General features: G+C 33.3%; 1 protein-coding gene across 1 annotated transcript; it reads right to left on the reverse strand.

Moving 5' to 3' along the window:
• Positions 1-904: 904 nt before the first annotated feature.
• Positions 905-16,069, reverse strand: BGAL17 (beta-galactosidase 17). The gene is made up of 19 exons (XM_039019680.2): positions 15,721-16,069; positions 14,691-14,795; positions 13,050-13,245; positions 12,170-12,258; positions 11,249-11,329; positions 10,493-10,587; positions 9,954-10,024; positions 9,165-9,255; positions 8,969-9,086; positions 8,799-8,894; positions 8,646-8,694; positions 3,154-3,341; positions 2,990-3,067; positions 2,686-2,832; positions 2,220-2,270; positions 1,945-2,113; positions 1,651-1,796; positions 1,484-1,549; positions 905-1,396 (listed from the first exon to the last, which is right to left on the reverse strand). The coding sequence occupies exons 1-19, from the start codon at positions 15,907-15,909 to the stop codon at positions 1,265-1,267; spliced, it is 2,157 nt and encodes a 718-aa protein (XP_038875608.1). The 5' UTR covers positions 15,910-16,069; the 3' UTR covers positions 905-1,264.
• Between the last annotated feature and the right edge of the window lie 9,520 nt (positions 16,070-25,589).

Below are 25,589 nucleotides of genomic sequence, written 5' to 3' on the forward strand. Positions count from 1 at the left end.
GGTAGTAGTGTTGGTGGCTGAAGGTGGTTCTTGGAGTTTGCCAAAGTTGGTTGTCAATGTTAGCCTTCGAGATTGATCGCTAATGGTGATTGTCAGAGATGGTTGCCAAAAGTTTCACCGGAGTAAGTTTGTCAATGGTGATTGGCAAAGGTTGATGGTAGCCATAGCAACATAGGGAAAATGAAGTTGATGACTATAAAGAGTGTTTTGGTAATTTTAAGAATTATACAAATTAGGGAGTGTTGAAATTTCATTAAATCTTAACGTTATTTTTCATGATAGGAATGAAATCAATACAAATTACAAATTAGAGAGATTAAATTGTTACTTATTTAAGTTTAGGAACTAAAAATTTGAAAATGTAGGGACTAAATCGTTACCAACTAAAATTCAGAGACTAAAACTACTTTTTAACCTTTATTTTTATAATATATTCTTGGATAATATATATAAATACATATAGCCTTGAACTTTATCCTTATTTCAAAAGTGACTCCTATTCTTTCAAATATACAATATTACCATTGACCTTTCATAGACATTGCAAACAACTATGGAGCAAAAATCTATTAAAATATTGGATGAAAATTGAAACTTGAAATGATATGACAATGACTTTGAACAATATAGAAGTGTTCAAGTCTAAAATTGCATTCCACACCCTTTCATGTCTCAATTTTCGTCCTCCAACTGCTCTAAGTCATGTATTCTCCAACTAAATAAATTTAAAAAAACAAAATGGCAAAGTAATTGTGTTATTGTTTTATACATATAATTTAACTTATATTCTTTTAGAAACTTATTTTAATAATATAATGAAACCGACATGCTAACTTTCTTTTGAATACAAGTGAGGGTATGTTGTAAGGGTAAGGGGGCATTCATTTTGGGAATGACTTACAAATGGCCCATTGCAATCCTTCTAGTTGTCCCATGTTGGAAATTATAAGTTGAGAAGTGGATATATACACTAGAGTTCTTTAAGACACTTACCAAAATGAGTGCGCTGTAGGCACAAACTCTCTAATCTTGAAGGAGAAATTCTAGCCATTTTCGAGTTTGACTAAAACTTTTAGTCTTTCTAGAATAGCTTATAGTCTTTTCTAGATCCATCAATAAGCGTTAAAAAGCTTTTACCTTTTCTGGAATATGAAAAACAACTTACTCTTGAATTTGATCCCAATTACAAACAAATCATAAGGTATTCATCACTCATGTCACTCACTTTGGTTGGCTGCTTTAAGGTTATGCCTTCATATCAAATTTAAAGGCGCGGAGATTGTTGGTGGCTTAAAAGCTGAGATAAGTTGGACTTGGAAGAACCACAGGTGAAGTCTGGCTGATCAACAGAATGTACGACTAAATCACGATTTGGAGATTCTAACTCGAGTATCACCTGTATCAGGCAGTACTTCAAGTTCAAACCGAGATATGGCAGTTTGAAGGAAATGACAATGAGCAACAACGCATAAAACTCTCATACCAGTACATTCTTCCCAAGCCGAAGAATTGGAGCAGGAACATATAGGTTGCATTGTGGCCCTACTACCTGCAAAATCATCATTGATCAATGCTGGGATGAAAAAGAAATATGTGCTATTTAACACATCCATAATATTTGAGATAACACGAAACTAAACTCTAGTTTACCGGCCAAAATCTTCCAAGATTAAATTCGTTCACAAATGCAATCCCTTTAGTCCAGCCACCAAATGATAAGAATGTATCTTTTCTCAGGTTCACTTTGTCGACATAAAAGTAACCGGTGTATAGTGCCGGTTCGCTCGAGATGTTATCTGAAGGAGAATAACAAACAAACGTAATTTGTACATATTCATCATCTCTCGCAGGACATCAAATGAACATTGGAATATTAGCAGAGGAATAAAATAATGTGATAAAGAGTGTGCTTCGTGCTTCTCATGCAGTTTCGTAAATCCATACCAGACTTGACTTCTAAGCCTCTATTTGCTATGATTTTGTTGAGTCCAGAATGTGCAATCTGAGAGAAGAAACTGATTCTTGGAATCTCATTCAGGTTGTTGAAAGGAATCGGGATCATTTTCCATCCATGTAGGACACTGTTGTCCAAATAAACGGATGATACGATACCCTGCAAAAAGCAAGCAAGAAACATCAGTTGTAAAATCAAACCATTAGTTTCTTCAGATATCTAGGGGAACGGAGTAAAAGTTTGCATTGGTGAGAATTGAGAATACCTTCCTGTCAGCCAAGTAGCGTCCATAGTTTATGCGACCCATGTTTTCAACCTGGGGTAAAATAAAATGAACATACTAATTAATATACTCCACTGGGATTGATTTATTTACTTCTAGCTATTTTTTTTAACATTTTCTCAATCGAGAGTCAAAATGATAATGTAAAGATCTGAATATACGAGTTTTTTCCTTCATATCATATTAGATTACCACTGCGCTAAACATTTTAGCTACTGCTGGGTTAAAATAGTCATTTGCATAAGTTCTTAATGATGACAATAACAAGAATAGGATAAAAAATAATTGAGGGTAATTGTTTATGTTTGCCACAAGCAATTTTTCATCTACAATAACTCTTAATAATGGCATAACAAGAATAGAAAAGCCAACAATTCAGCCCAAATTGTCCGTGCTTGTATATCAAATAACATCAAGACAATGGCAGAGGGAGGCGAGACACCGGTACCAAGATGTATAAAGTATTTGAGTCACATCTCGTATTTGGCAGATTAAGTCTCCGGTTTGACCATCTTTCAATAATGCCGACAGAAGTTGGCCGCACGCCCTTGTTTTCAGAAGAGCAAGAGAGGAACACTTGTGCTCGATCATGCACCTGCAAATTCTTGTAGCAAAGTCATGCTAGTACAGGCTACGGGTAATTCATGAATTTCAATATACTGAATTAAGAAGGATATCAAGGTCTGAGCAAAAAACATCGTTTCTATAAAAAAAAATAAAAGTAAAACATAAATGCTTCAATAATTCTGCACCTCTGGTATAAATAAAACGTGTCCATCTTCATTATTCTTGGCCACATATTCGGTCGTATATAATAGAAACCCAAAGCTCTGCACAAAATACATTTAGCTTCTAAGAATTAAGTATATCAACAACCTCGGGTCATTCATGACAGGAGTGGGATATTAAAACGCACCTGATCCATAGCTTCCATTGACAGTGGTTCTTCAGATACAGCCACATCAACAGGATTCATCATATGGATTAGATCAAACAAAAATGCACTCTTCTGCAAGTGAATTGGTCCATAACCTATCTTTTCATTGTTAGAAGGAACGGAAGGAAGCAACGCTCCACTGTAGTGCTGTATAACCCTTCGAATTGCTAGAGGCATTACAATAATGGACGTTAGAATTTGAACACGGCCCAAGTTTGCTGGATGATGTTCAAGAGAGTAGTATTGTATGAAAACAAATCTTGTAAAAAGGTGTCATTGACGAGAATCTCTAAATTGCATCATGAAGTGGAAATGATATGATTGTTGAATTTGTACTCCTTACCTGTCGCTCGTCTCAAAGTTAGCAAAATGCAAGGATAAATGAATTTAAAATTTAAAATAAATCACTATATATATTTGTTAAAAGATAGAAAATAGAGAACACTAGGTTTACATGGAAAATACTGGAACAGGGAAAAAAAACTACGATAGAGAGTCTCTTTTATTATTTTTAACACACAATGAAAGTTACAATAGAAGTCATATTTATAGACTCTAGCAAACCCTAAAATAAAAAAAGAAATAAACCTAGGGTAAAGTCAAATACTAAAATACCCTTGGAGCTATAAACTATCAACAAAGCCCCTTACTTCCAACACTCCCCCTCAAGTTGGGGCGTAGATGTCAATCAGACCTATCTTGCTAACACGTGAGTTAAAACTTTGCCTAAGTAACCTTTAGCAACTTGTTGACTAGATGGAATATACGAAATATAGATACTGTCATTGTCCAGTTTCTCTTTTATAAAGTATCTGTCAATCTTCACATGTTTCATTCTATCATGTTGTACAGGATTATTGGCTATGCTTGTAGCCGCTTTATTATTCACAGTAGAGCTTCGTAGGTAGAACGTTGTTTTGGTGTAGATCAATCAGAACTTTCTTCAACCAGATTTCTTTATAGATTACCAAACTCATAGCTCTATATTCAGCTTCATAGCAACAAAATTTTGCTTCTTACTTCTCCAAGTAACTATGTTACCCTACATAAAAGTACAATATACAGATATAAACTTTCTGTCAATAACTGATCCTGCCCAATCAGAGTCGGTATAAGCCTCAATGCATTTCCTGTCAGTTTTTCTGAACATTAGACCTTTACCCGGTGAGCTTTTCAAATATCTCAAAATCCGATTCACAGCTTCCATATATTCTTCGTAGGTGCCTGCATAAACTGACTAACAATACTGACAGCATAGGAAATATCTGGTATAGTGTGAGATAAGTAAATTAGTTTTCCCACTAGAAGTCGATACCTCTCTTTATCAATAAGAACTTTGTCAATAGAATCTCCTAGTTTCGCATTGAATTCAATAGGAGTGTCAGCAAGTCTACATCCAGTCATACTTGTTTCTTTTAATAGGTCAAGAGTGTATTTCCGTTGTGAGACAGAGATCCCTTCCCTTGATCTTGCTACCTTCATTCCAAGGAAATACTTTAGATTCCCTAGATCTTTGATCTCAAACTCATCAGCCATTTTCTTTTTCAGCCTGGTGATCTCAGCAGCATCATCTCCTGACAGGACAATATCATCAACATACACAATTAGAAAAACAATTCTCCCAAATACTGGCCTTTTTGTAAACAATGTGTGGTCAGAGTGTCCCTAAGTGAAACCTTGGGCCTTAACAAAGGTAGTAAACCTATCAAACCATGCTCTCGGAGACTGTTTTAAACCATACAAACACTTCCTGAGTTTACAATCATGATGATCAAACTAAACTTCAAAACCTGGGGGCTCATAGACACCTCTTCTTCTAATTCACCATTCAAAAATGCCTTTTTCACATCAAGCTGATGGAGAGGCCAATCTTTATTAACTGCAACAGAAAGAAGGACCCGAACTGTATGTAACTTCGCTATAGGGGAGAAAGTCTCAGAATAATCTATCCCATAAGTTTGAGTAAACCCTTTTACTACAAGTCTGTCCTTGTACCTGTCTAGAGTTCTATCTGATTTATACTTCAGAGTGAACACCCACTTGCACCCAACTGTTTTATGCCCTTTAGGAAGAACAACAAGGTCTCACATATTATTCTTTTCAAGAGCTCTCATTTCTTCCACGACGACAGTCTTCCACTCAAGAATTTCCATAGCCATATGTATGTTTTGCGGTATTGTTACTATATCAAGGTTGGCAGTGAACGCCCTGAAACCAGAAGACAGATTACTGTAAAGCATACAACTATACATGGGATACTTGGTGCAAGATCTGGTGCCCTTTCTCAATGCAATGGGCATGTCAAGAGAGATATCATGATCCTCTGGTTTGTCTGACTCCTCATCTGTAATGGGATTTTGATTACATTTTCCAACCTGATGTAGAATCTCACCCTCTTGTGTTTCTATCAAAATCACATCACTGCTTGCAACCCTGTTATTCTCTGGAACTAATATATCATTCCTGTCATTCTCAACCAAATCAACAATATCATCCTCAACACACAAGTTAGTATTATCAGGGCCAATAGTACCTTGAGTTTGCGTTGGTTCAGATTCATGGACCGGAGTCGGCGAAGCAATAGGGGACACCATTTCCTTTCTGAGATTCTTCCTATAGTAGGTTATCCAAGGGACTTGTTTAGTGGGTAGAACGGTGTCATGGGCATTCAGGATGGGTTCAAGAAGGAGTTCAGGAAGATCAGTAGGGACTGAAGATGTGGACCAGTTAGTACTTCACTAGTACTCTCCCCCTGAAGATGACTAACGGGAAAGAAAGATTTATCCTCAAGGAACATTACATCCATGGAGATGAAGTATTTCCGGAAAGAATGGTGGAAGCATTTATAACCTTACTGGTAAAGGGGATACCCAACGAAGACACATTTCTGAGTACGAGGGATAAACTTAGTTTGGTTAGGGCCATGACTATGGACAAAGGCAATGCATCCAAAAACTCAAAGAGGAACATCAGGAATAAGTCGCGTGGTAGGGTATGGCTCCTTGGCCATTCAAGAGGGGTTTGGAGTTGGAGGACACGAGAAGGCATTCGATTAATAAGATGGGCTACAGTCAGAACTGCATCCCCCCATAAGTAAGATGGAAGTGAAGTAGACAGCATGAGAGACCGTACAACCTTAAGAAGGTGACGATTCTTCCTTTCAGCCACCCCATTCTGTTGAGGTGTAGAAGCACACGAGCTTTGGTGGACAATGCCTTTAGAAGATAGAAAATCACGAAGAGTATTATTAAGGAACTCATGACCATTATCACTACGAAGAATAGCAATTTTGGTGTTGAACTGAGTCTCAACAGTAGGATTGGACATGTCATTTGCAAGACGTCTTCTGCCATTCGGTGGTCTACCATGTAACTTCCAGCACTGATCTTTCGTATGTCAGGGTTTCTTGCAATGTTCACACACCGGGGTCGGTTTCCCATTTTTCCTGTCACTATCAGAACAAGATAATTTCATACTGAAAGCAACAAAATTAGTAGCAGATACAGTCGCGATGTTCATAGCACTAGCTCTGTCTTCCTCTAGACGAACCTCATAACACACTTCCATAAGATAAGGTATAGGCCTCTATCCCAGTATACGGCCTCGCACTGCATCAAACTTAGAGTTCAAACCAGCTAGAAAATCATAGACACGATCGACTTCCTCAATCTTGGAATATTGAACACCTCCACAAGGGCAATCCCAAATAATTTCACGACACCGGTCCATCTCCTGCCAGATTAAGGACAATTTGTTAAAGTATGAAGTGACATCCATCATCCCCTGTTTGTACTCGTGAGCCTGTTTACGCAGAGTGTAAAGACGAGACGCATTCTGCCTCTTAAAATATAATTTCTGAACTACATCACAGATATCTCAAGCAATCGCAGCATACAACAACGGTTTCCCTATCTAAGGTTCCATACTATTAATCAGCAGTAATCGAAGCAGGGAGTCTTCTCCTTTCCGAATGCGCTCCTGAGGGTCCCCTAGCCTAGGTCTTGGTATCTCACCAGTTAGATACCCAAACTTGTGACGCCCCTCAAGAATCATTTTAATGGATTGAGACCAGGAGAAATAATTTTGATCATTCAACTTTTCTCCTGCAATTAACCCTATAGAATTTCCCATAGATCCAGACAAGTAGTTTACAGTAGTTAAAGTAGGGAAAGAGGTTACCGGATTCTCTAGATACATCAGTAGACCGGAAGGAATGTCAGAATTCACTGTACTAGAATTTAAGTTTGTAGAAGCACCTAGGGCTGCCCCAAGAGCAGCGATTTGTTGCTGAAAACTTGCCTGAAGATTAGCCAACTGTTGTTGAACCATTATCGAAGATAAACCAATCGAACCTTGATGTTTATAAATAGGCGGCTCATGATGAGGAAGACCCGACGACTACAGATAGGTTGCTTGCGACTGAAAGGGAAAGGAGTCAGGGATTCCCGACGTTGCCGCAGCAAGGGATTTACCTTTGTGGTAGGTGGACGACTCACTAATCTCGGATTCAAGGTGTAGGTTTCGGCAACTGGCATTGAGGTTGAAGGGATAGGTAGCAGCAGCTCTCGGTAACAAGGGAGGAACGCCGGTGGCATTGTGAAAAAGGGCGGCGGTGCTAGGGTTTCCACCAAAGGATTGCGGTGGCACTAGAGTTGGACAGATATGCAAAGACTGAAGGTATTGATTAACCGCGGCAGCAATAACGACGGTATCGGCAGCGGCAGGAATAGCGTCGGTGGTCAGAATCGGCAGTAGCGAGGCTAGTGCAGAACTAAGATTATCTTGCACGGGTTGGTTTTCGCCTCACCACACTCTGATACCATGTTGGAAGATAGAAAATAGAGAACACTAGGATTACGTGGAAAACCCTAGAACAGGGAGAAAAAACCACGGTAACGAGTTCTTTTATTACTTTTAACACACAATGAAAGTTACAATAGAAGTCATATTTATAGGCTCTAGCAAGCCCTAAAATAAAAAAAGAAATAAACCTAGGGTAAAGTAAAATATTAAAATACCCTTGGGGCTATAAACTATCAACAAAGCCCCTTATTTCCAACAATATTACATATATACACACATATATATATGTATGCAGAGAGGGCAAAAGAACAACATCAACAAACATGCATAGCTTTGTATATATCTGATACAAGCTCCATCATCCATAGTTGATAACAAGTGCAACATGCTTCAACACTAGCCCACTTCTCACTCAACTACATCCAACTAAAAACATGAATAGCTTCCTAGAAAGGAAATAAAATTATATGTGAATGATGTCAAGTTACAAGAAGCGAGTAATTTCAAAGAAAGTATATGGACCCTATCATTTGGTTGAAATAGGTCGGGGTGACTGGGAGCCACTCTCTATCCAAGTCTGGTTGGTTGTGGCAAGGGGGGAAAGAAGTTCTTATTCATCCAAAAATTTGTAAAGATAAAGGAAAAGAGGAAACATAGGGGAAGATAACCTTCAAATTTAGCATTGTCAATGTCACCAGATTCCTTAATTGGTGCATCCTGGAAAAGTGTGAGTTGATATTTATGTTTCACAATTATGCTGATGAGTCGAAGGAAAAATAAGTGAAAAGGAAAAAGTAAAGCAACATTAATGCCATTCTCACATAATCATACGAAGTAAGATCAGGCTTGTAATCCAACACGTCATCACCAGTATTCGCTCCATTATAAAATCCAAAATTTGTTCCACCATGAGCCATCTAAAAAGAAGGATGAAGTAGTTGTTTCAAATGACAATAAATGAGTAGCTATATTTTATACTTTCCAGACATACATAAAGCACAGCTGACCCTTTCCCGGCCAAAATTTCACTCAACGCAGCTGCTGTAGTGTTGGCATCAGTTGTGGCCATATTTTCTCCCCAATGTGTAAGCCAGCCTGTGTAGAACTCTCTAAACAGACAAATTTTCATGAACTTAAAACTCTGTTGTTAGTCAAAAGAGGAAATTTTAAGAGCATATAGCACTCACGCAGTAAGTGGTGGAGATTTTCCAGGGGCGTTGAACTCCTTCTGTAAATTAAAAATAGGCCAAGGTCTTTCACCAGTTGAAAAGTCAATAGCTACACATGGTGGAAATAAGGTTGGGTGAGGTCAAATACTGGACCGAGGATGATTCAGTAGAACATTGTATTTTCATAAAACCAAAGAACTAGGAAGAGGTACCTATATTCAAATCCAAATTTGTAGGTTTCAAAAACTTATTCAAGGAACAAGAAAAATGAAAACTCAAACCATAGTTGCATTTTTCTCTGATATCTATCACTTACCCATTAAAATTTAAAACTTCGAATCAGAATTTGAATACATGGCATGTGAGGGAGCATAGAATTTGTTTTTAACATATGAGACAACTACATCCATTAAGCACAGCAGAAAAAGAAACAGGAAAAGAAAAAAGGAAAAAAAAGAAGGAAAAGGTATTGGTGCAGCCATTTTATGTCAACCAATACACCTCATACACGCTCATTTGGTATTTTAGGACATGAACCAGATCTAGGAAGAACGATCAACGTTAACATTTAACAAACTAGTAAAAGTATCCTTGCACAAAAACCGACAGTGAAAGCTGGAATTGACATTATGTTCATTCACAGAGAATGCACATGGAAATTTTCAATTCAAAATAGCCAGAAGCAGAAAGATAGCACTGCCCTACTTTTTGTGAATAATAGCTCTACAAGATCGAAAATATCGAGAATAAGAAGATATAATCAGTGGTCATGTTAGAAAACTAGGCATAGTCTAATGATGAACTTACCCGAAAACACAGCATTGCCACGAATGGTTCCTTTCTCAAGAGTTTCCCTAGTACCTCCATCTGTAGTATACCTAAAGCTCATTAAAGGACAGTGTCACAAGAACAGTTAGTTGTGGAAAACTGTAAAGCTGCTTAAAAACAAAATTGAAGATAAGCAGACATCTGTTGATATAAGAAATAGTGATATCTCTGTACGCTAGCAGAATCTTGTTCTCATTCATGAGCATCCATTTGAACCATGTATTATATGCATATCAAGGCCTGTTTGAATAATCAATTAAGGTTTTGTATGAAATGACTATCTATTACTTACAAGAATATTTTAAGTGCCAAAAGATATATTTTTAAGCACTTAAAAAGTCATTCCAAACAAGTCTTTCCATAGACTATTAGTTCAGAAGTATTACAAAGATGAATATTAGTAAAGTTGTTCAGATCGGAAAGCCACAAAGAGAATGTATCATTGTTATTTTATATCATTTAGCTGAAAGCGTTATTTTTAACAATGAACATAACTTTGAAAAAGTAGAACAGCTTACAATATTATTTCATCCCCAAGGTAACCTCTTGCCAACGTAACCAAATGGTGAAGGTAAGCTTGATCATCTCCATATGAGCCAAATTCATTTTCAATCTGTCAAAACAGTCCCTCTGGGGCTCTAAGTGCAATGTTTACAACCAGAGGATGTTCAAAATGAAAAATAATATGATTATTTGAACCGAACAAGGTAGAAGACTATGAACCAACAAATCTGATGGTTTTCCAATTTAGGAATCAGGATTTGAAACAGTAACGAAAAAATAACAATAAAACAGTTAAGTTGTGTCTATAAAATTTGTAATTATCTGCCCCAAGGTGGCATATACATTAATGCTTGCCCAAGTAACTACATATAATATATCCTTTCCTGAAATATGAGTTTAACATTTTCCATGTCATCTTTTCATATTCTCATTCTCTCAAGTACAGACCACAATAGTCAGTCATGCTGCCTTAGCAAGTATGTAGAAGTAATCATACCCTACATTACTAGACCACACAAGAGGCATTACTAAATAAAACCTTAACTTCCTTTCCGTTTCTTTTTCCTTTTCAGTGACAAGAAACAAAATTTAGTGCATGAAAAGTGAAAGAGGATCAGGAGACTACCCTAAAGGACACCTAAAAAAAATACAGAATGTTTCCCGTCTTGTAGGAAGCCTAAAAAGTTCTTGGCAAACAATTTACAAAGAATAAATCCAATTTATATACGCTAATTATTAGAAACCATGCTAAAAATAATAATTTTACATACCTGAACCATTATAATAGGGCCTCCATTATTGTAAAGAAGGGGAGCTACTTTCGGAAGAATAATCCCCCACCATCTTTCAACCTATAATCAGTTATACCAAGTATTAAGAGAAAAGTATACCTTGAATCTGTTGGGTAGACAACAAATCAAGAGGAAATTATAGGTCAAAACACATAAACCAAGCAACTAAAACATAAGATACTTCTTTCACAAGTTAAGAACTCAGGCAGCTGAAAGGATGGGCTTCAATTTCACACTTTTTTTTGGATAAAAAAGATATGCTCATATAATCACACAAATAAATAATTTGTTCGCAAAAGTATTACAATATACAAGATAAGAGCGTCAGCATGGGTGGGTAACCATGAATAAAGATTTCCTTACTCAAACTTTTCCATCTGAACGAAAAATAAAAGGTATATGATTAATGCAATGTATATGAGGTAATCATTTTCATTGACGGCTCTCAGTTGTTTTACTATTGAGGTCATAGACAGATATTAAAAAAGAAAAATTGAAATCAAGAGAAGGGTAATATGTTATCACGGAAAGAATCAAGGCGTGAATACAATTATACAACTGGAAGAGAAATTCAATAATTAACCAGACAAAGTTAAAGTAATAGGGTAATAGAAGGTCACAGCACACCTTTTAACTCAACAAGAAAGTGGCATTAACCTAATATACAGTCGGTAGAATTATCTTACTAAAATTTTCCAGCACTCGAACATCTTTTCCAATCAAATCATAAGAACTAAAATTTCTCATAAAAATAGTAATGCAACAAGTAATAACACGAGAAAAGGTCACATTACACACATAAGACTGACTTGTCTGAATTTAATATTCATCCCAGAGTCATGTGTTGAACTATTAAACCGTTCTTAACTTACTTGGAAGATTATAATAAAGAACACATACCCACTGGAGGTAACCAGGATCTGAGGATCTTAGTCTAGAAGCTGGCGTTTTGGTAAGCAACCAAGCAGGAAAACCCCCAAAATCCCACTCTGCAACAAATAACAATAAGATTTTATTTTATTTTTTCTTTTTCTTTTCTTTCTTTTGTTCTTCTTCATCTTTTTTTTTTAAAATGGTTCTGAGTTCTTAACTAAACAATTATTATCAACATCAAAACAGTACCATCATTACTAATAATCAGGTAATGAAAACAAACATTTTAATGAATAGATTCTCTTAACTAATTAAGAGACTACAGACCAAACAGACTTTGAATTGTATGCTAGACCAAGAGTTTCAAAAATCTCAAAAGTGTCTCTAAGATTTGATATAATGGTAGCATACCCTTTTCATCCAAACAAGGTTTCATGGATTGAAAAACTATTGGACGTACTTTGTCTTTGATATTATATAATGGTGACATACCCTTTCAATTCAAACATGCTGTCATGGATTGAAAAACCTTTTGGTTGTACTTAGATTTATATATCTCGTGAGTTTTCCAATAAAGAATCAGTTAGAGAATGGTACCAATTCTAACCCCAACGAGTATTGAGGGATTTGAAAAATCTTTTAATCTTGCTATAAGTAGCTGCATACCTAACCAATATCACTTTCTTTTTAAAATCAATATGCAAGCAGACAGGAACATCTACAGCAGAAGAAGTCAGAATGGGCAAGGATCAAAGGGCACTGACTGCAGATAATGAGATAATAGGTTGAATGAATCTCCCAAAATATGTACAAAAGACGCTGGTGTCACAAGAAAGAAAACATACTCCTTCTGAATCAAAATAAGACTTTGAATTGTTTGAATTAAAATTAATTACAAGTAGTGTACCTGCACATATATAAGGCCCTGCCCGGAGCATGACTAGAAAATCTAGCTTCTGACAGAGTTGGATAAACGACACTATGTCTGCAATCCCACTAAATGTGAAATTTCCAGGTTTTGGCTCATGCAGATTCCAGGGGATGTAAGTTTGGATTGTGTTTAATCCCAATGCCTTTGCTCTAAGCAGTCTATCTTCCCAGTACTACAAGCATAACATCATTACACACGATAAAAAGTCATATGTAAGAAGGGAAAAAAAAAACAAATTTTGAAGTTCTAGATCTTCCAGTCAACAATATTATGCTTGAGGATAGGTAACAATTGCTACTTTCTATTAAATTTTGTTAGATCTGTGTTATTGACTATCTATATTTGTTTGAGACTCCTGACATTTGCTCCTTGGAAAGTTTATGGGTTGTCTCCGATTATGTCTTTGTGGGAACCTGTCTTAGAGGTTGTGACTAAAGATGCTAACTCTGCAGAATATTTCTTTTCTTATTTAAATTATTCTGCAGAATATTTTCTCTAGGATGTTTTCCTTTTTGGTGATTTGCCGATTTTGAATGAGGATTTTTTCCATCTTTCCACTGTGCTATTTGAGCCCAATAAGTCTTTTTGCTAGGGTTATCACATGTGTTATTGTGAGATTGCTCATGGAGTTTTTACATATTACTTTATGTGGTGTTCTGTATTCAAAGAAGAAAGAATTACTCTTAACTTGTGGCGGCGTTTTCTTCAAGCTGTCCATACTGCAAACGTATCGACCTTGTGAATCTTTAATTGGTCTTAGGGGGAGTCTAAGACAAAGTTAATCAAGAAGGGATTTTCAATCTTAGGGGGAACCTAAGTTCTCATGTGAAGGAAGTTCACAAGAAGGAGGAAAGATATGTTCGAGTGAGAGGGAGTATCACACACTTAGGGAGAGCCTGAGTGTTGCATCACTAGTATTCACATAATTAGGGGAATGTAAGTTCGAGTGATGGAGTCTCACATCTAGGGGGAGCCTAAGTGATTAGCTAAGTTAGGCTCTACATATGCATCATTTACAGATAAGTACAATGTTATAATTGTTTGACTTTTATATATTAGTGGATTATCTTTCTTGGACACACTACCTCTCAGATGTAGGTGGGTTATCATCGAACTGGATACCAGTTTTTGTGCATTTATTCTTGATTCATTATCTGTTACTTTGTTGTTGTCTCTAACTTTGCCAGGACATCTAGTGTGACATCTGTCTTGTGTGAGGAACCACATTTTAAAATTTCAAATTTCACTGACATAAATGAAAAGACAAGAAAAGGTTGAATGGGAGCCTCAACTTCTTTTCTCAGCATGGTGACTATATCAGTAACTATGAAAGTTATTATGGCCAAGTTAGTGGAATGGAAGCCAGTCGACAGTTTCGCTAAAACATATTTGACAAATCAAAACCTTACTTCTGCTGTGAAACTTCATCGACCTGCTCAAAAATATTGTATAAAAATCCATTTCTGTGTAGTCTGATCCGAAAGATCAAGAATGACACTTCAAAGATGAAGTTATAATCCAAAGGAATTTCATAGAAAGCCCATTGCAGAGAGCATTTCCATACATGATATATTATTACTTTATAACTACGAAAGGAAATAAGTGCAAAATAAATACCTCGGGAAGAGTTCGGAAATAATGCAGGTCGCCACCAATAATCTGGAATGGTTTACCATCTTTCCAGAACATGTCATCATCAATCTCAAACTTTCTAGTGTGAACCTGATGCAAAGTACAAACTATCCGACTGCTTGAGAATTGTGGATCACTGACGGTATATAAAATGAAGGGCAAAGATGAGGCTATGCCACAAATTTTTAAGGCAGATCTTCATTAGTGCAGACAAAGAATAAATATACTAAAAAATTATTTGTGTTTTATTTAATAGAGTTAAAAAGCTAATGACGAGAAAATTAATTCTGCTAGTGGAATCAAACTCCGTCTAATGAAAAGAACAGAGAACAAAACTTTTAACATTCAATATCAATGCTTGTTGGTTTCTTGTTGAAAGCTTCGTTATCGCACTATCAGTAAGTAGTTATTTAGTTATTTCGAGAAGTTATTCTACAAGATATAATTCAAGAGGAGACACCAAAGTTTCACCGCCCAGCTTATTTCCGATTGGTTGCTGAAAGTGTCAAGTTACAGACTCACAATCCAAATTCGAAGAAAGGATTCCAAAAGGTTTATGAACACTTGCTTCTACAGACTTCAAGGACTCAAAAAGCCTCCAAATTGTCTAAATCCAAACACTGGAAATGTAAACCTATAAAACAGAAATATTCTTGACTTCCTCGTAATCACAGAAGAACATGATATACGCTATATGAACCAGATTCAAGTTCAGTATTGAGCTAATTTTGGATTCGCGAAAAAGGTATACCCAAATCCAAGAACTTAAAAAATGCGAAAAAGATTAATTAGTGCTACTTACCTGAATGAAATGAATCATAGCTCAAATATTAAAGCCAATAGGAAGCATTAAATACTATATCGCGGAAAGAAACAGAGTCAGTTAACTTCAAAACGAAACATTCAAGCACTCGAGTGATGAACAATTGCTATGAAAGAAAAATCAGGAATCATCGAGACAGCAATTGAGTAATAAGGAAGACATTAATGAGATGCAAAAAGAGAGTGGATGAACCTTCTTGAAGTTGGAATGATGATGGTGATGGCGGAAGAGACCGTGGGAGTGAGAATTCAGTGAAGGAAGAAGAGCAAATACTGGAACGATCACTCCAAAAACTGTAAGGAAGATGAGAAGGAGGAAGAAGAGAGAAGGTCTCAGGTGTCGTCTTTTTGCCATGGATGAAAGCTTCGAACTGCAATTCATTCAATTCAACGAAGTCATAACTTTGTTTCCTTCTCTCTTTTGTTTCGAATTCCAACTACGGCCAATGTCATTTCCCATCCCGTCTCCGCTTCCCATTTCCCATTTTCCGTCGAAAATTCGTTGGATCAGATTTCAGAAAATTTTTCCTCGTTACTAAATCACTGATGTAAATTAATTTTATCAATAAATTATTTATTATGATTAGTTTTATTATGATAATTTGAATTTAAAGAGAAATTACTCAAATTTTAATAAAAAAAAATTATTTAATTTTTTTAATAGAAAGAAATAAATATAAATCAAATTATTTACATATAATCTAAATTTAAACATTTAATTTAAACATATTTATTATCTTTTTCAATAAATAATCAAATTTAAAATTTAAATGTAATATTTATATAATAATAATAATAACATAACATTAGATAACTATACTAAATAAATCTGTAAAAGCTAATTAGGATGGGGAACGGGGTGGAGACGGAGAACGTTCCCGTCCCCGTTTAGCTCACGGGAAATTTTTTTCCCACTCCCTCCCCCATTCTCCGCGTAATTGGAGAATTCCTATCCCGTTTGGAGCGAGACCCATAGGATCCAGGGAAATTGGACATCTCTAATTCCAAATCATACTCTTGTAATTTGTTTATTATTGTAATTTTCTCTATTAATCTCTAAAATTTTCTTTCAAACGGATAATAATAATAATAAAAAATCTTTGAGTTGGTTGGCTAGTATTTTTTTCTAACTTTCAATTTGCTAATTTTATATATATAGAGTACTTATTAGACTGACATCAATCTAATAAATCTTATTGACCAAAAATCTAATTTGATTTAGAGTTTAAAGATCAATTTATTTTATATTAATTATTAGGAAAATTACAGTGACTGGCAATTCTAATGGTTATTTAGATTTGGGGAGTTTTGAAAGTTAATTAGGGAAAATGGGGTTTCAAATTTATTTAGGGGGAAGGAGACTTTTTTTTGTCCTCATTTGAATGTCTCTGCAAATTTTTTTTTTAATTTTACACTGCATTAAAAAAATAAATAAGTAAAATGGTCATAATGCATCCGTTCAACCATAAAAAATCAACTTTCTTTCCTTCCTTCCATCGATTTCATCTTTTTTTTCCACGGATTTCATCTCCTCCTTCATCAATTTCATCTTCTCCTTCACCGAAATTCTCATTTCATCTTTCCCTTCATCATCGAAGCCCTCATTTCATCTTCACCCAAAACAAAATTTTCTTCATTTCTTCCACATTCTTCATTTTTTCTCAAATACCGATAATTTTCTACCTTCATATCATTAATTTGTTTCAATGTGGTATTTTATTTGGTAAGTTGATATATTTTTGTTATTTAACTTTGAATTAAGTTTTTGATAATTTTTACTGGTTTTTTTAATGTTTATTTTGTTTACCGTGGATATTATTCAAAGTTTTTTTTTGGTAAGTTGCAATATTTGGTAAAATGTAAAGTTTTTTTTCGTAAGGTGTAATATTTTTCTTTTAATAAGTTGACATATTTTTTATAGTGGATTATCATAAGAGAGAATTACATGTTATTAACATTCTGTTATATATGTTAGGGTTAAGTATTAAAAATAACTCTAATAAATATAATAAACTTTAATGTAGTCCACTTTACTGGTTGGTATTCTGCTGTTGTGGTTGGTATTTGGTTGGTATTTAGCTATCAAAATGAGTATGTCTTCTTTAGTTAAATATAATAAACCGTAAGTATGTCTTTTATCTATTTCTTTAAAAACAATTACCTTGCAATTTCATTGCTATTTTGGTAGTTTTTTTTAGGATGGAAATTTTGATTTAGGTGATTTTAAATGGAATCAAACAACTCACACTTTGTTCAAAAAGAATAAATTTTTTAACCTATTTCTTATGCATATTTCTAAACAACTCACACTTTGTTCTAAAACAACCCACACTTTATTCTAAAACAACTCACACTTTGTTCAAAATAAACCCAACCTATTTCTTATGCATATCAAATTATGATAACTATTTTAAAAATATAGTTTAGAATGTTCAACTATGATTTTTAAAATATTATATCATAGGCTCAAATTATTTATATTTAAACATATAAAAAAAAATATTACATAGTAAAAATAATGTTTTTTTTTCATACTTTTAGTAAAAATAATGTAACTCAAAATTTTAAAAATAAAAAATTATTTTTAATTCATGTTGAAAGAAAATTTTAACGAAATCTAAAAATAGATATTTAAATATGTTCTTAATGGAAAAAATAAATAAATCTTTTTAAATGTAAAATTTATATTTAAATATTTTTTCATTTTGCCAAAATTTTAAAATTTATTAATAGTTTTTAATGTAAAATTAAGAATATGTTACTAATGGAAAAAAAAAATAGTGATATTACTTTATTTTGTGGAAAAAAGAAAAAAGACTAAAACGAATTAAAGAAATAATTTAAGGTTAATAGTGGTATTGGATTTAAACTAAAACATTCAATTATTTATGTTTAAACATATAAAAAAGTCATTAATAAGAAAAATATATTACATAGTAAAAATAATGTTTTTTTTCATACTTTTAGTAAAAATAATCTAACACAAATTTTTAAAAATAAAAAATTATCCTTAATTCACGATGAAAGAAAATTTTAATGAAAATTAAAAATGGGTATTTAAATATGTTCTTAATGGAAAAAAAATAAATCTTTTTAAATGTAAAAGTAATATTTAAATCTTTTTTCATTTTGCCAAAATTTTAAAATTTATTAGTAGTTTTTAATGTAAAATTATGAATATGTTTCTAATGATATTACTTTATTTTGTGGAGAGAAAAAAAACGAATTAAAGAAAGAATTTAAAGTTAATAGTGGTATTGGATTTAAACTTAAACGTTCAATTATTTATGTTTAAACATATAAAAAAATCATTAATAAAAAAATATTACACAGTAAAAATAATGTTTTTTTTTCATATTTTTAGTAAAAATAATGTAACTCAAAATTTTAAAAATAAAAAATTATCTTTAATTCACGTTGAAAGAAAATTTTAACGAAATCTAAAAATAGGTATTTAAATATGTTCTTAATGAAAAAATAAATAAATCTTTTTAAATATAAGATTTATATTTAAATCTTTTTTCATTTGGCCAAAATTTTAAAATTTATTAGTAGTTTTTAATGTAAAATTAAGAATATGTTTCTAATGGAAAAAAAAATAGTCATATTTCTAAAACGTTGTATTTTATAATGGATTAATTGGAGAAACAAAAATGTAAAATATCCATAATTTTGTATTGATTTTTTGTGGTTATTATTTCCGAGAAAACTCTACAACTAAGTCATTCAAAGGGTATGTATATAGTTATTTACTACTATTTAGAATGATGTATTGATTATTGAATATTGAATGCTTGAATGTTAATGTTATTATCAGTAATATTGTGTTGTTGTTGTTATGTTTATTGTTTATCTAGTCAATTTATTTTGGATTATTCACCTTAATATTATAAATTTTATGATGATCAAAGAACAAAGATTCATATCAATATAAAAGAATATTTATCATTGATTTATGGTCAAATGATGATGCATGTCTTTAGTAACAATATTTATCGTGATTTTGTACCTATTTTTATTATCATTTTGTTTGATAGTAGATATTATTTTAAAAAAAATAATCATTTATTTTTACATATTTTAAAAAAAAATAGTAATAACACATTAATATAGTTGGCCTAATGTATACTTACAAATATTATGATAAATATCATATTGCATTTGTCAAACTACGATGGACGTTGTGGAATTTTTGTGTTATATACATGGGAACATTGTTAATGGGTCAAACAAGATAGAATATGATAGGCAACATCTCTTCGTATAAACATGCACCGTCAAGTTGACTTCAACACATTAATCGATTGATTATGTGATGCATTATCCATAAATAGAGATGATGGGGTAGAGGTAATATTTAGATATGGTAGTTATGTAGCAGGATCTACTTTCTATATCCCATCTCATTACGAAGTGAGACTGATATACGGTTCATGATGAGCAACGCTTCATACCCTTCAAATAGAGTTGAACTGTATATATCCCAACCCAGTGTCCCAAGTCCAACATCAACGAGAGAAGAAGTTGAAACTACTGTTGAGTTGGAAAGTCATGATGTGGAGGATGAGCATTGTGATCCAACTATTGCCACAAACGACGAAGAAGTTGAAATAGACGATGATGATATCGATCAAGATCAACTACCTAGTCAATTTTATGGCGTACATGAAGTCCCCGAAACATTTACTAAGATAGACCTGAATGAGATGACCATTGAACTCGATTCGACAACGGGAGAAGACAGTAATATGGGGTCTGATTCACTGCTTAGGGGATGATATTCATTCCAAATTGGATTAAAAAAATGTAGCGAAAAACTTTTCAATCATTCAACATCAAAATTTTGAAGTCATTGAGTCGAAGAAAACAACATGGTGTAAAAAATATAGCAATGGGTGCACGTGGAGACTTTGCGTTATTTGCCTTAAAAAACACAGTAAATTTGAAATTACCCAGTATAATGGCCCGCATCCTTGTGTGTATGCAAGACTGAGTCAGAATCACAATCAATTGGACTCGGATCTAATTGCATCTGAGGTAAGCAGCATAGTGAAAAAAAATCCATCAGTTGACATCAAAACATTACAAGATATTATCTTGAAAAAGTATGGTTATTCCATCAGTTACTGGAAAGTGTGGGATGGAAGAAGAAAGGCAATTGCGAAGATATTCGGATATTGGATCGAATCGTACAATTTGCTATCTAAATGGATGAATATCTTACAAATCATAAACCTCGGTATAGTCGTCCATTGGAGACTAAATAAGGTGAATTGTGATGAAAGGATTATAATGTTTAGTGGCGTGTTTTGGTCGTTTGGACTTGTTATTGAGGGTTTCAAGCGTTGCAGGCCGCTATTTCAAATTGATGGAACCCATTTGTATGGGAAATATGAAGGAACGTTGTTAACAGTTACCTCAGTTGATGCAAATGGTCACGTCTATCCGGTTGCATACGCCATTGTACATATGGTTAGCTGATGAATTTAATAACTTCGCCCATCTACCAGACCATGCAGATGAAGAGGACCTGCAACGATATGCTTGATCATATATTCTCACATTGATTGAAGGATTGGTATTTTCCGACAAATCCAACAACAGAGTGCACCTGATGTATCTTCCTCTCTTGGTGGATTTGGATGTTGCCGGGACTTACAGTTAGGGCGCTGGATGTCTTGCATGGTTGTATAGGCAACTATGCAAGGATGCAATTATAGATGGAAAAGACATTGCAGGCCTACTTTTATTGCTACAAATTTGGGCATGGGATCGATTTCCTCTTCTAGTGCCTCGACGACTCCATAGATACGAGAATAACTTAGGTAACAAACCACTTGCAGTAAGGTAAGCATATTTATCTCATTATTGTTGTTTACATTATGAAATACTAATAGCTAAAATTCAACTTCTGATTGTTGTAGATGGAATGACAACTATTCTGTAATTAGAGCACCTACGCATGTTCTAGTACAGTATAGGCACGTACTCGATACATATATGTCTAACCAGGTAATATTTTATTCATTCATATATCATATATTCATAATGTTTCAATCTTCTGATTAATTCATTTTTTGACATATATGCATCCAGATTATTCGTGAGCTATATAATCATCTTATCCAACTATTGCTGCCATATTGTCTCAATGGTAATGAGATATGGACATCTAGATGTCCATTCATATACTTTTTTGTTGTGGAATGACATCACCCAGATCGTGTGATGCGTCAATTTGGGATGTTGCAACAAATTCCTCAACCTTGCAATACAGACATCTGACTTCATTCACACGATCTAAGGGGCAAGCATGAGCGAGACTGGATTGTATATTTGGCTCCTCAAATTACAATCTGATAAAATCGACAGAGTTTCGTTGTTAATGGACCTCCTATTAACAACGATGTAGGTACCAAGCTTGGATATATTGAATGGTATTCCACTGTGAATAGGCGGTACATAACTAAAGTAGGAGCATCCTATTACTTGTTAGTATGAGTTTATTGTTTACTATGATTGTTTGATTTTATTTTTTCATTACACACCAAAATAAATTTTAAAGTCATTAACTTGTTATTCAATTCTTTTTTCAGACTGAGCTTCCAAATTTGCCAATATCTGCTCAAAGAGCCTTGTGTAGACTCATCTCGATATATCGAGTACAATATTTCGATGTTGATGTTCCAATGGAAGAATAAGGTAATCCAACAAGACATGAGGATGTTCATATTCGACCTAATGTTCAGAATTAATATCCAACAACGCCACTTGATCATTTTACACATACTTCCATGATGTTCTCTCTCTCGACGTTTGAATTTTTTCCAACAACCCTCAGTATACTATGCATGGAAGAAGGACAAACTTCACATGTCCATCCAAACATCCACGACCAATATGTGACATATCAACAATGTATTGAGGATATACACTTTGTAGAGGAAAGTCAACTATCAAGTGTAAGAGGGTGTGGCAATCGTAGACACTATGTCACTCAACATGATCGATCCAGGCATAATAGAGGATCTTCTTCATAAAGAACATTGTACATATGATTAAATTTATTAATGAAATTCAATTACGAAAATGCACTTGCAGTCTACAACACATCCTAAAGAATCTTAAATATTATTTACAATAGTCAAAAGTTAATATCTATATTTTTGCATAAGTTTCTAACAACTTTAAACAAAAACAATAATTTGACATTAAAAATTAATATTGAGTATATCAAATCAATCATAGCAATTTCTTAATCTCAAAATAACATTATTGTTTATAGTGTTAAAAAACTAGTAATATTACTATCAAAATAAAAAAAAACGAGATTAGTGAAATAGTTGATTTTAAGTAAAAATGATTTAGAGTTAAACAAATGAAATATTATTGATTGTAAAAAAACAAGTAACGAAAGAGTTGGGTTTCGAGTTGTTAAAATAATGAAAAAAATAATAGCAAAAAAAAATAATTTATTTATTAATTTTTTAGGGATGCGTCTATTAAAAAAAATACATTTTTTTTTAATAGAAGAGATGCATTAAGTGTGGAAAAAAAATATATTGTCAAATGCATCTCTTCAAGAGACGCATTCAGTACAGGAAAAAATAATAAAATATTGTCGAAGAGACGCATTCGAATGGGGACAAAAAAAGTCTCAATTTTCCCTAAATAAGTTTGAAACCTCCATTTTCCCTAATTAACTTTCAAAACTCCCTCAAATCTAAATAATCCCAATTCTAAAATAACATTTTGTAGGCGTGTCTTCAATGTTTGTGATTTCACAAAATTGGTAAAATTGTCTTTAAACTCAACGTTATTCATTTTTTTCTCTTGCTTTCAAATTTGAAAATCATTCCCACTGCTTCCCATCTCAAGCCTTCTAACTCTGAATCTTAAAATAATAATAATAATAATAATAATAATAATAATTTTAAAAAAAAACGTATATTCTAAATAAGGAAAGAGAGGAAGAAAAAAAAGAGCATCTTCGAAATTGAATTTCTTATAGGAGTAAGGTTAGGTTTGGTCATCCACTATCCATCATGATGAGATTGGTTTTACTTTTTTTTTTTCTTTCTGTAAATTTATTTTAAAAATAAAAATTTAATTAGAGTGATTTGTTTAATGATATTACTACATCGGACATAAGAGATTGGATCTCAAATTGAGTTCATAAATAAAATTAAAAAAAAAATACAAATAAAAAATAATTAATTAATTGAAATATGTTAAAGTTGATGATGAGTGATTTTAGTTTAAAAATTTTAGAAAGGAGCCAAATTTGACATTAAAATAAATAAGGAAAGAATAAAGGAGAAAGTTTGATGATATTCATATACAAATGAGGATATATTTGATCCAAAGAAAAACAATTTAACTAGTCATTTTCAGTCGTATATCAATAATATGTCAAGTGTATCAATATAAAAAACTACTAACCACATTGAATAAAAACTAGAAGACAATCATAAGGTTATTAGAGATAACTAATTAATTGACAAAAAAATAGAAGTTAAAGCATCCATAATCGTTCTTGGGGTAGATACATCGCTGAGATCAGAGATCCTTGGAAGAAAACTAGGGTTCGGCTTGGTACCTTTGATTTTATCGAAGAGGCTACTCGGGCTTACGATAATGTCACTCGGACCTTACATCAAGTAGTTTGAGTTCTATCATTGTCGGATTTGCACGATTCGAATGGTTTTGGTGGTAAGATTGAGTGTGTTTAGGCTAATAGGCCTACATCGAGCAGTTTGAGTTCTATCGTGGAGTCGTTTCTTATCGGTAGCGTCATTCTGATTCCTCTGTTCAACGACGCCACTCTGAATTAGGATCAGGTCATCGGTACCATCCAAATGTCGATCTCAACATCTTGCATCAAGTGTATCAAGTGTACAGAAGTAGTGTATCCAGTGTATCAAATGTATATTAGTAATGTATCAAGTGTATCAAATGTATAAATGTGAGTTTATCAAGGATACATTAATAGTGTATTAAGAGGTATCAAGTGTATCAGATGTATTAAGTGTGTATCAGGTGTATCAAGTGTATCAATTGTATTAGATATATCAAGTGTATCAAGTGTATCCGTACTTTTTTTACCTTTTGTGGCTGGACTTGTTTTTTTTATCATTTTTGTAAAAGTAATAAGTTTGAGCAATGAGCCTAACTTTTAAAACTTAATTTGCCAAATTTGCCAGAAGTCCGAATTGTTATGTATTTAAATTGGTAGTTGGATATGGGTAGTTGAGAAAATACATAATTAACGAATAAAATAAAATAAAAACCAAAATATTCATTATTCATAGTCTAGAAAATGGGCCTAAACACGTAGGCTGGCTCATCTAAAGCCCAAGAACATCTAGTTCATGGGCCTTACAAATTGGGTCAACCTGGAGGATTTTCTCTTACTTGCCCTGTCGTTGACTTGTTAGAGGAATGGTAGGAAATGGAAAAACCAGACAAATTATTTGCAAATATAACAAAAACTTAAAAACATATGAAAAATGTCAAAGTAATTTTTTTTAATCAATTCCAATTTTATCTTTATTAGAAGTATTGGTGATATGAGTGTATCAATTTTATTGATAAAAAAAAAAAAATTCTATTAACGATATTAGTCTACCTCTAGTATATCATCGACAATGTTAAGATATCACATTTCAACTCTAACAAATAATTTTTTTTATTCAATAAGAGTCTATCGTGACTCTATTATTAATAAGAATCTATTGATAGTATGATAACTGACGTTTGAATGATAAGTGAGGATAGTTTAGTAAATTTTTGAGTTCGATAACTGATTTATTTTAAATTTTGCTAGATTTGCAATATTTTTGTGGTATTTTACTATTTGTGCAAGTAGCAGTTGTACTCATTCACCTTTATTGATAAACAAAAAGACTGATTCCTAAATTTATGATAACAACTAACAAGATTTGAATCTCTCTTTTCAATTTTTTTTTTGTATCATTTTTTTCCAATATTCATATTTAGTATACTTAATTTTAATAAATCTTTAAAATACTCTCAATGATCAGTTAATTCGTAACTTATTAA

The sequence above is a fragment of the Benincasa hispida genome, chromosome 1, assembly GCF_027475165.1.
Source record: "Benincasa hispida cultivar pf3 chromosome 1, pf3_genome.v1.1, whole genome shotgun sequence".
NCBI classification, from domain to species: Eukaryota; Viridiplantae; Streptophyta; class Magnoliopsida; order Cucurbitales; family Cucurbitaceae; genus Benincasa; species Benincasa hispida.

Bases quoted from the DNA above. Each gene is read 5' to 3' on its own strand.
- BGAL17 (XM_039019680.2), bottom strand. From the start codon at position 15,909: ATGAATTGCAGTTCGAAGCTTTCATCCATGGCAAAAAGACGACACCTG. The intron at 10,588-11,248 runs GTATGTAAAATT...CTGTTTTGACAG, and splicing joins GCCCTATTATAATGGTTCAG to ATTGAAAATGAATTTGGCTC. The intron at 3,342-8,645 runs GTTATCTTCCCC...TAATGCCTCTAG, and splicing joins TGACAATGCTAAATTTGAAG to CAATTCGAAGGGTTATACAG.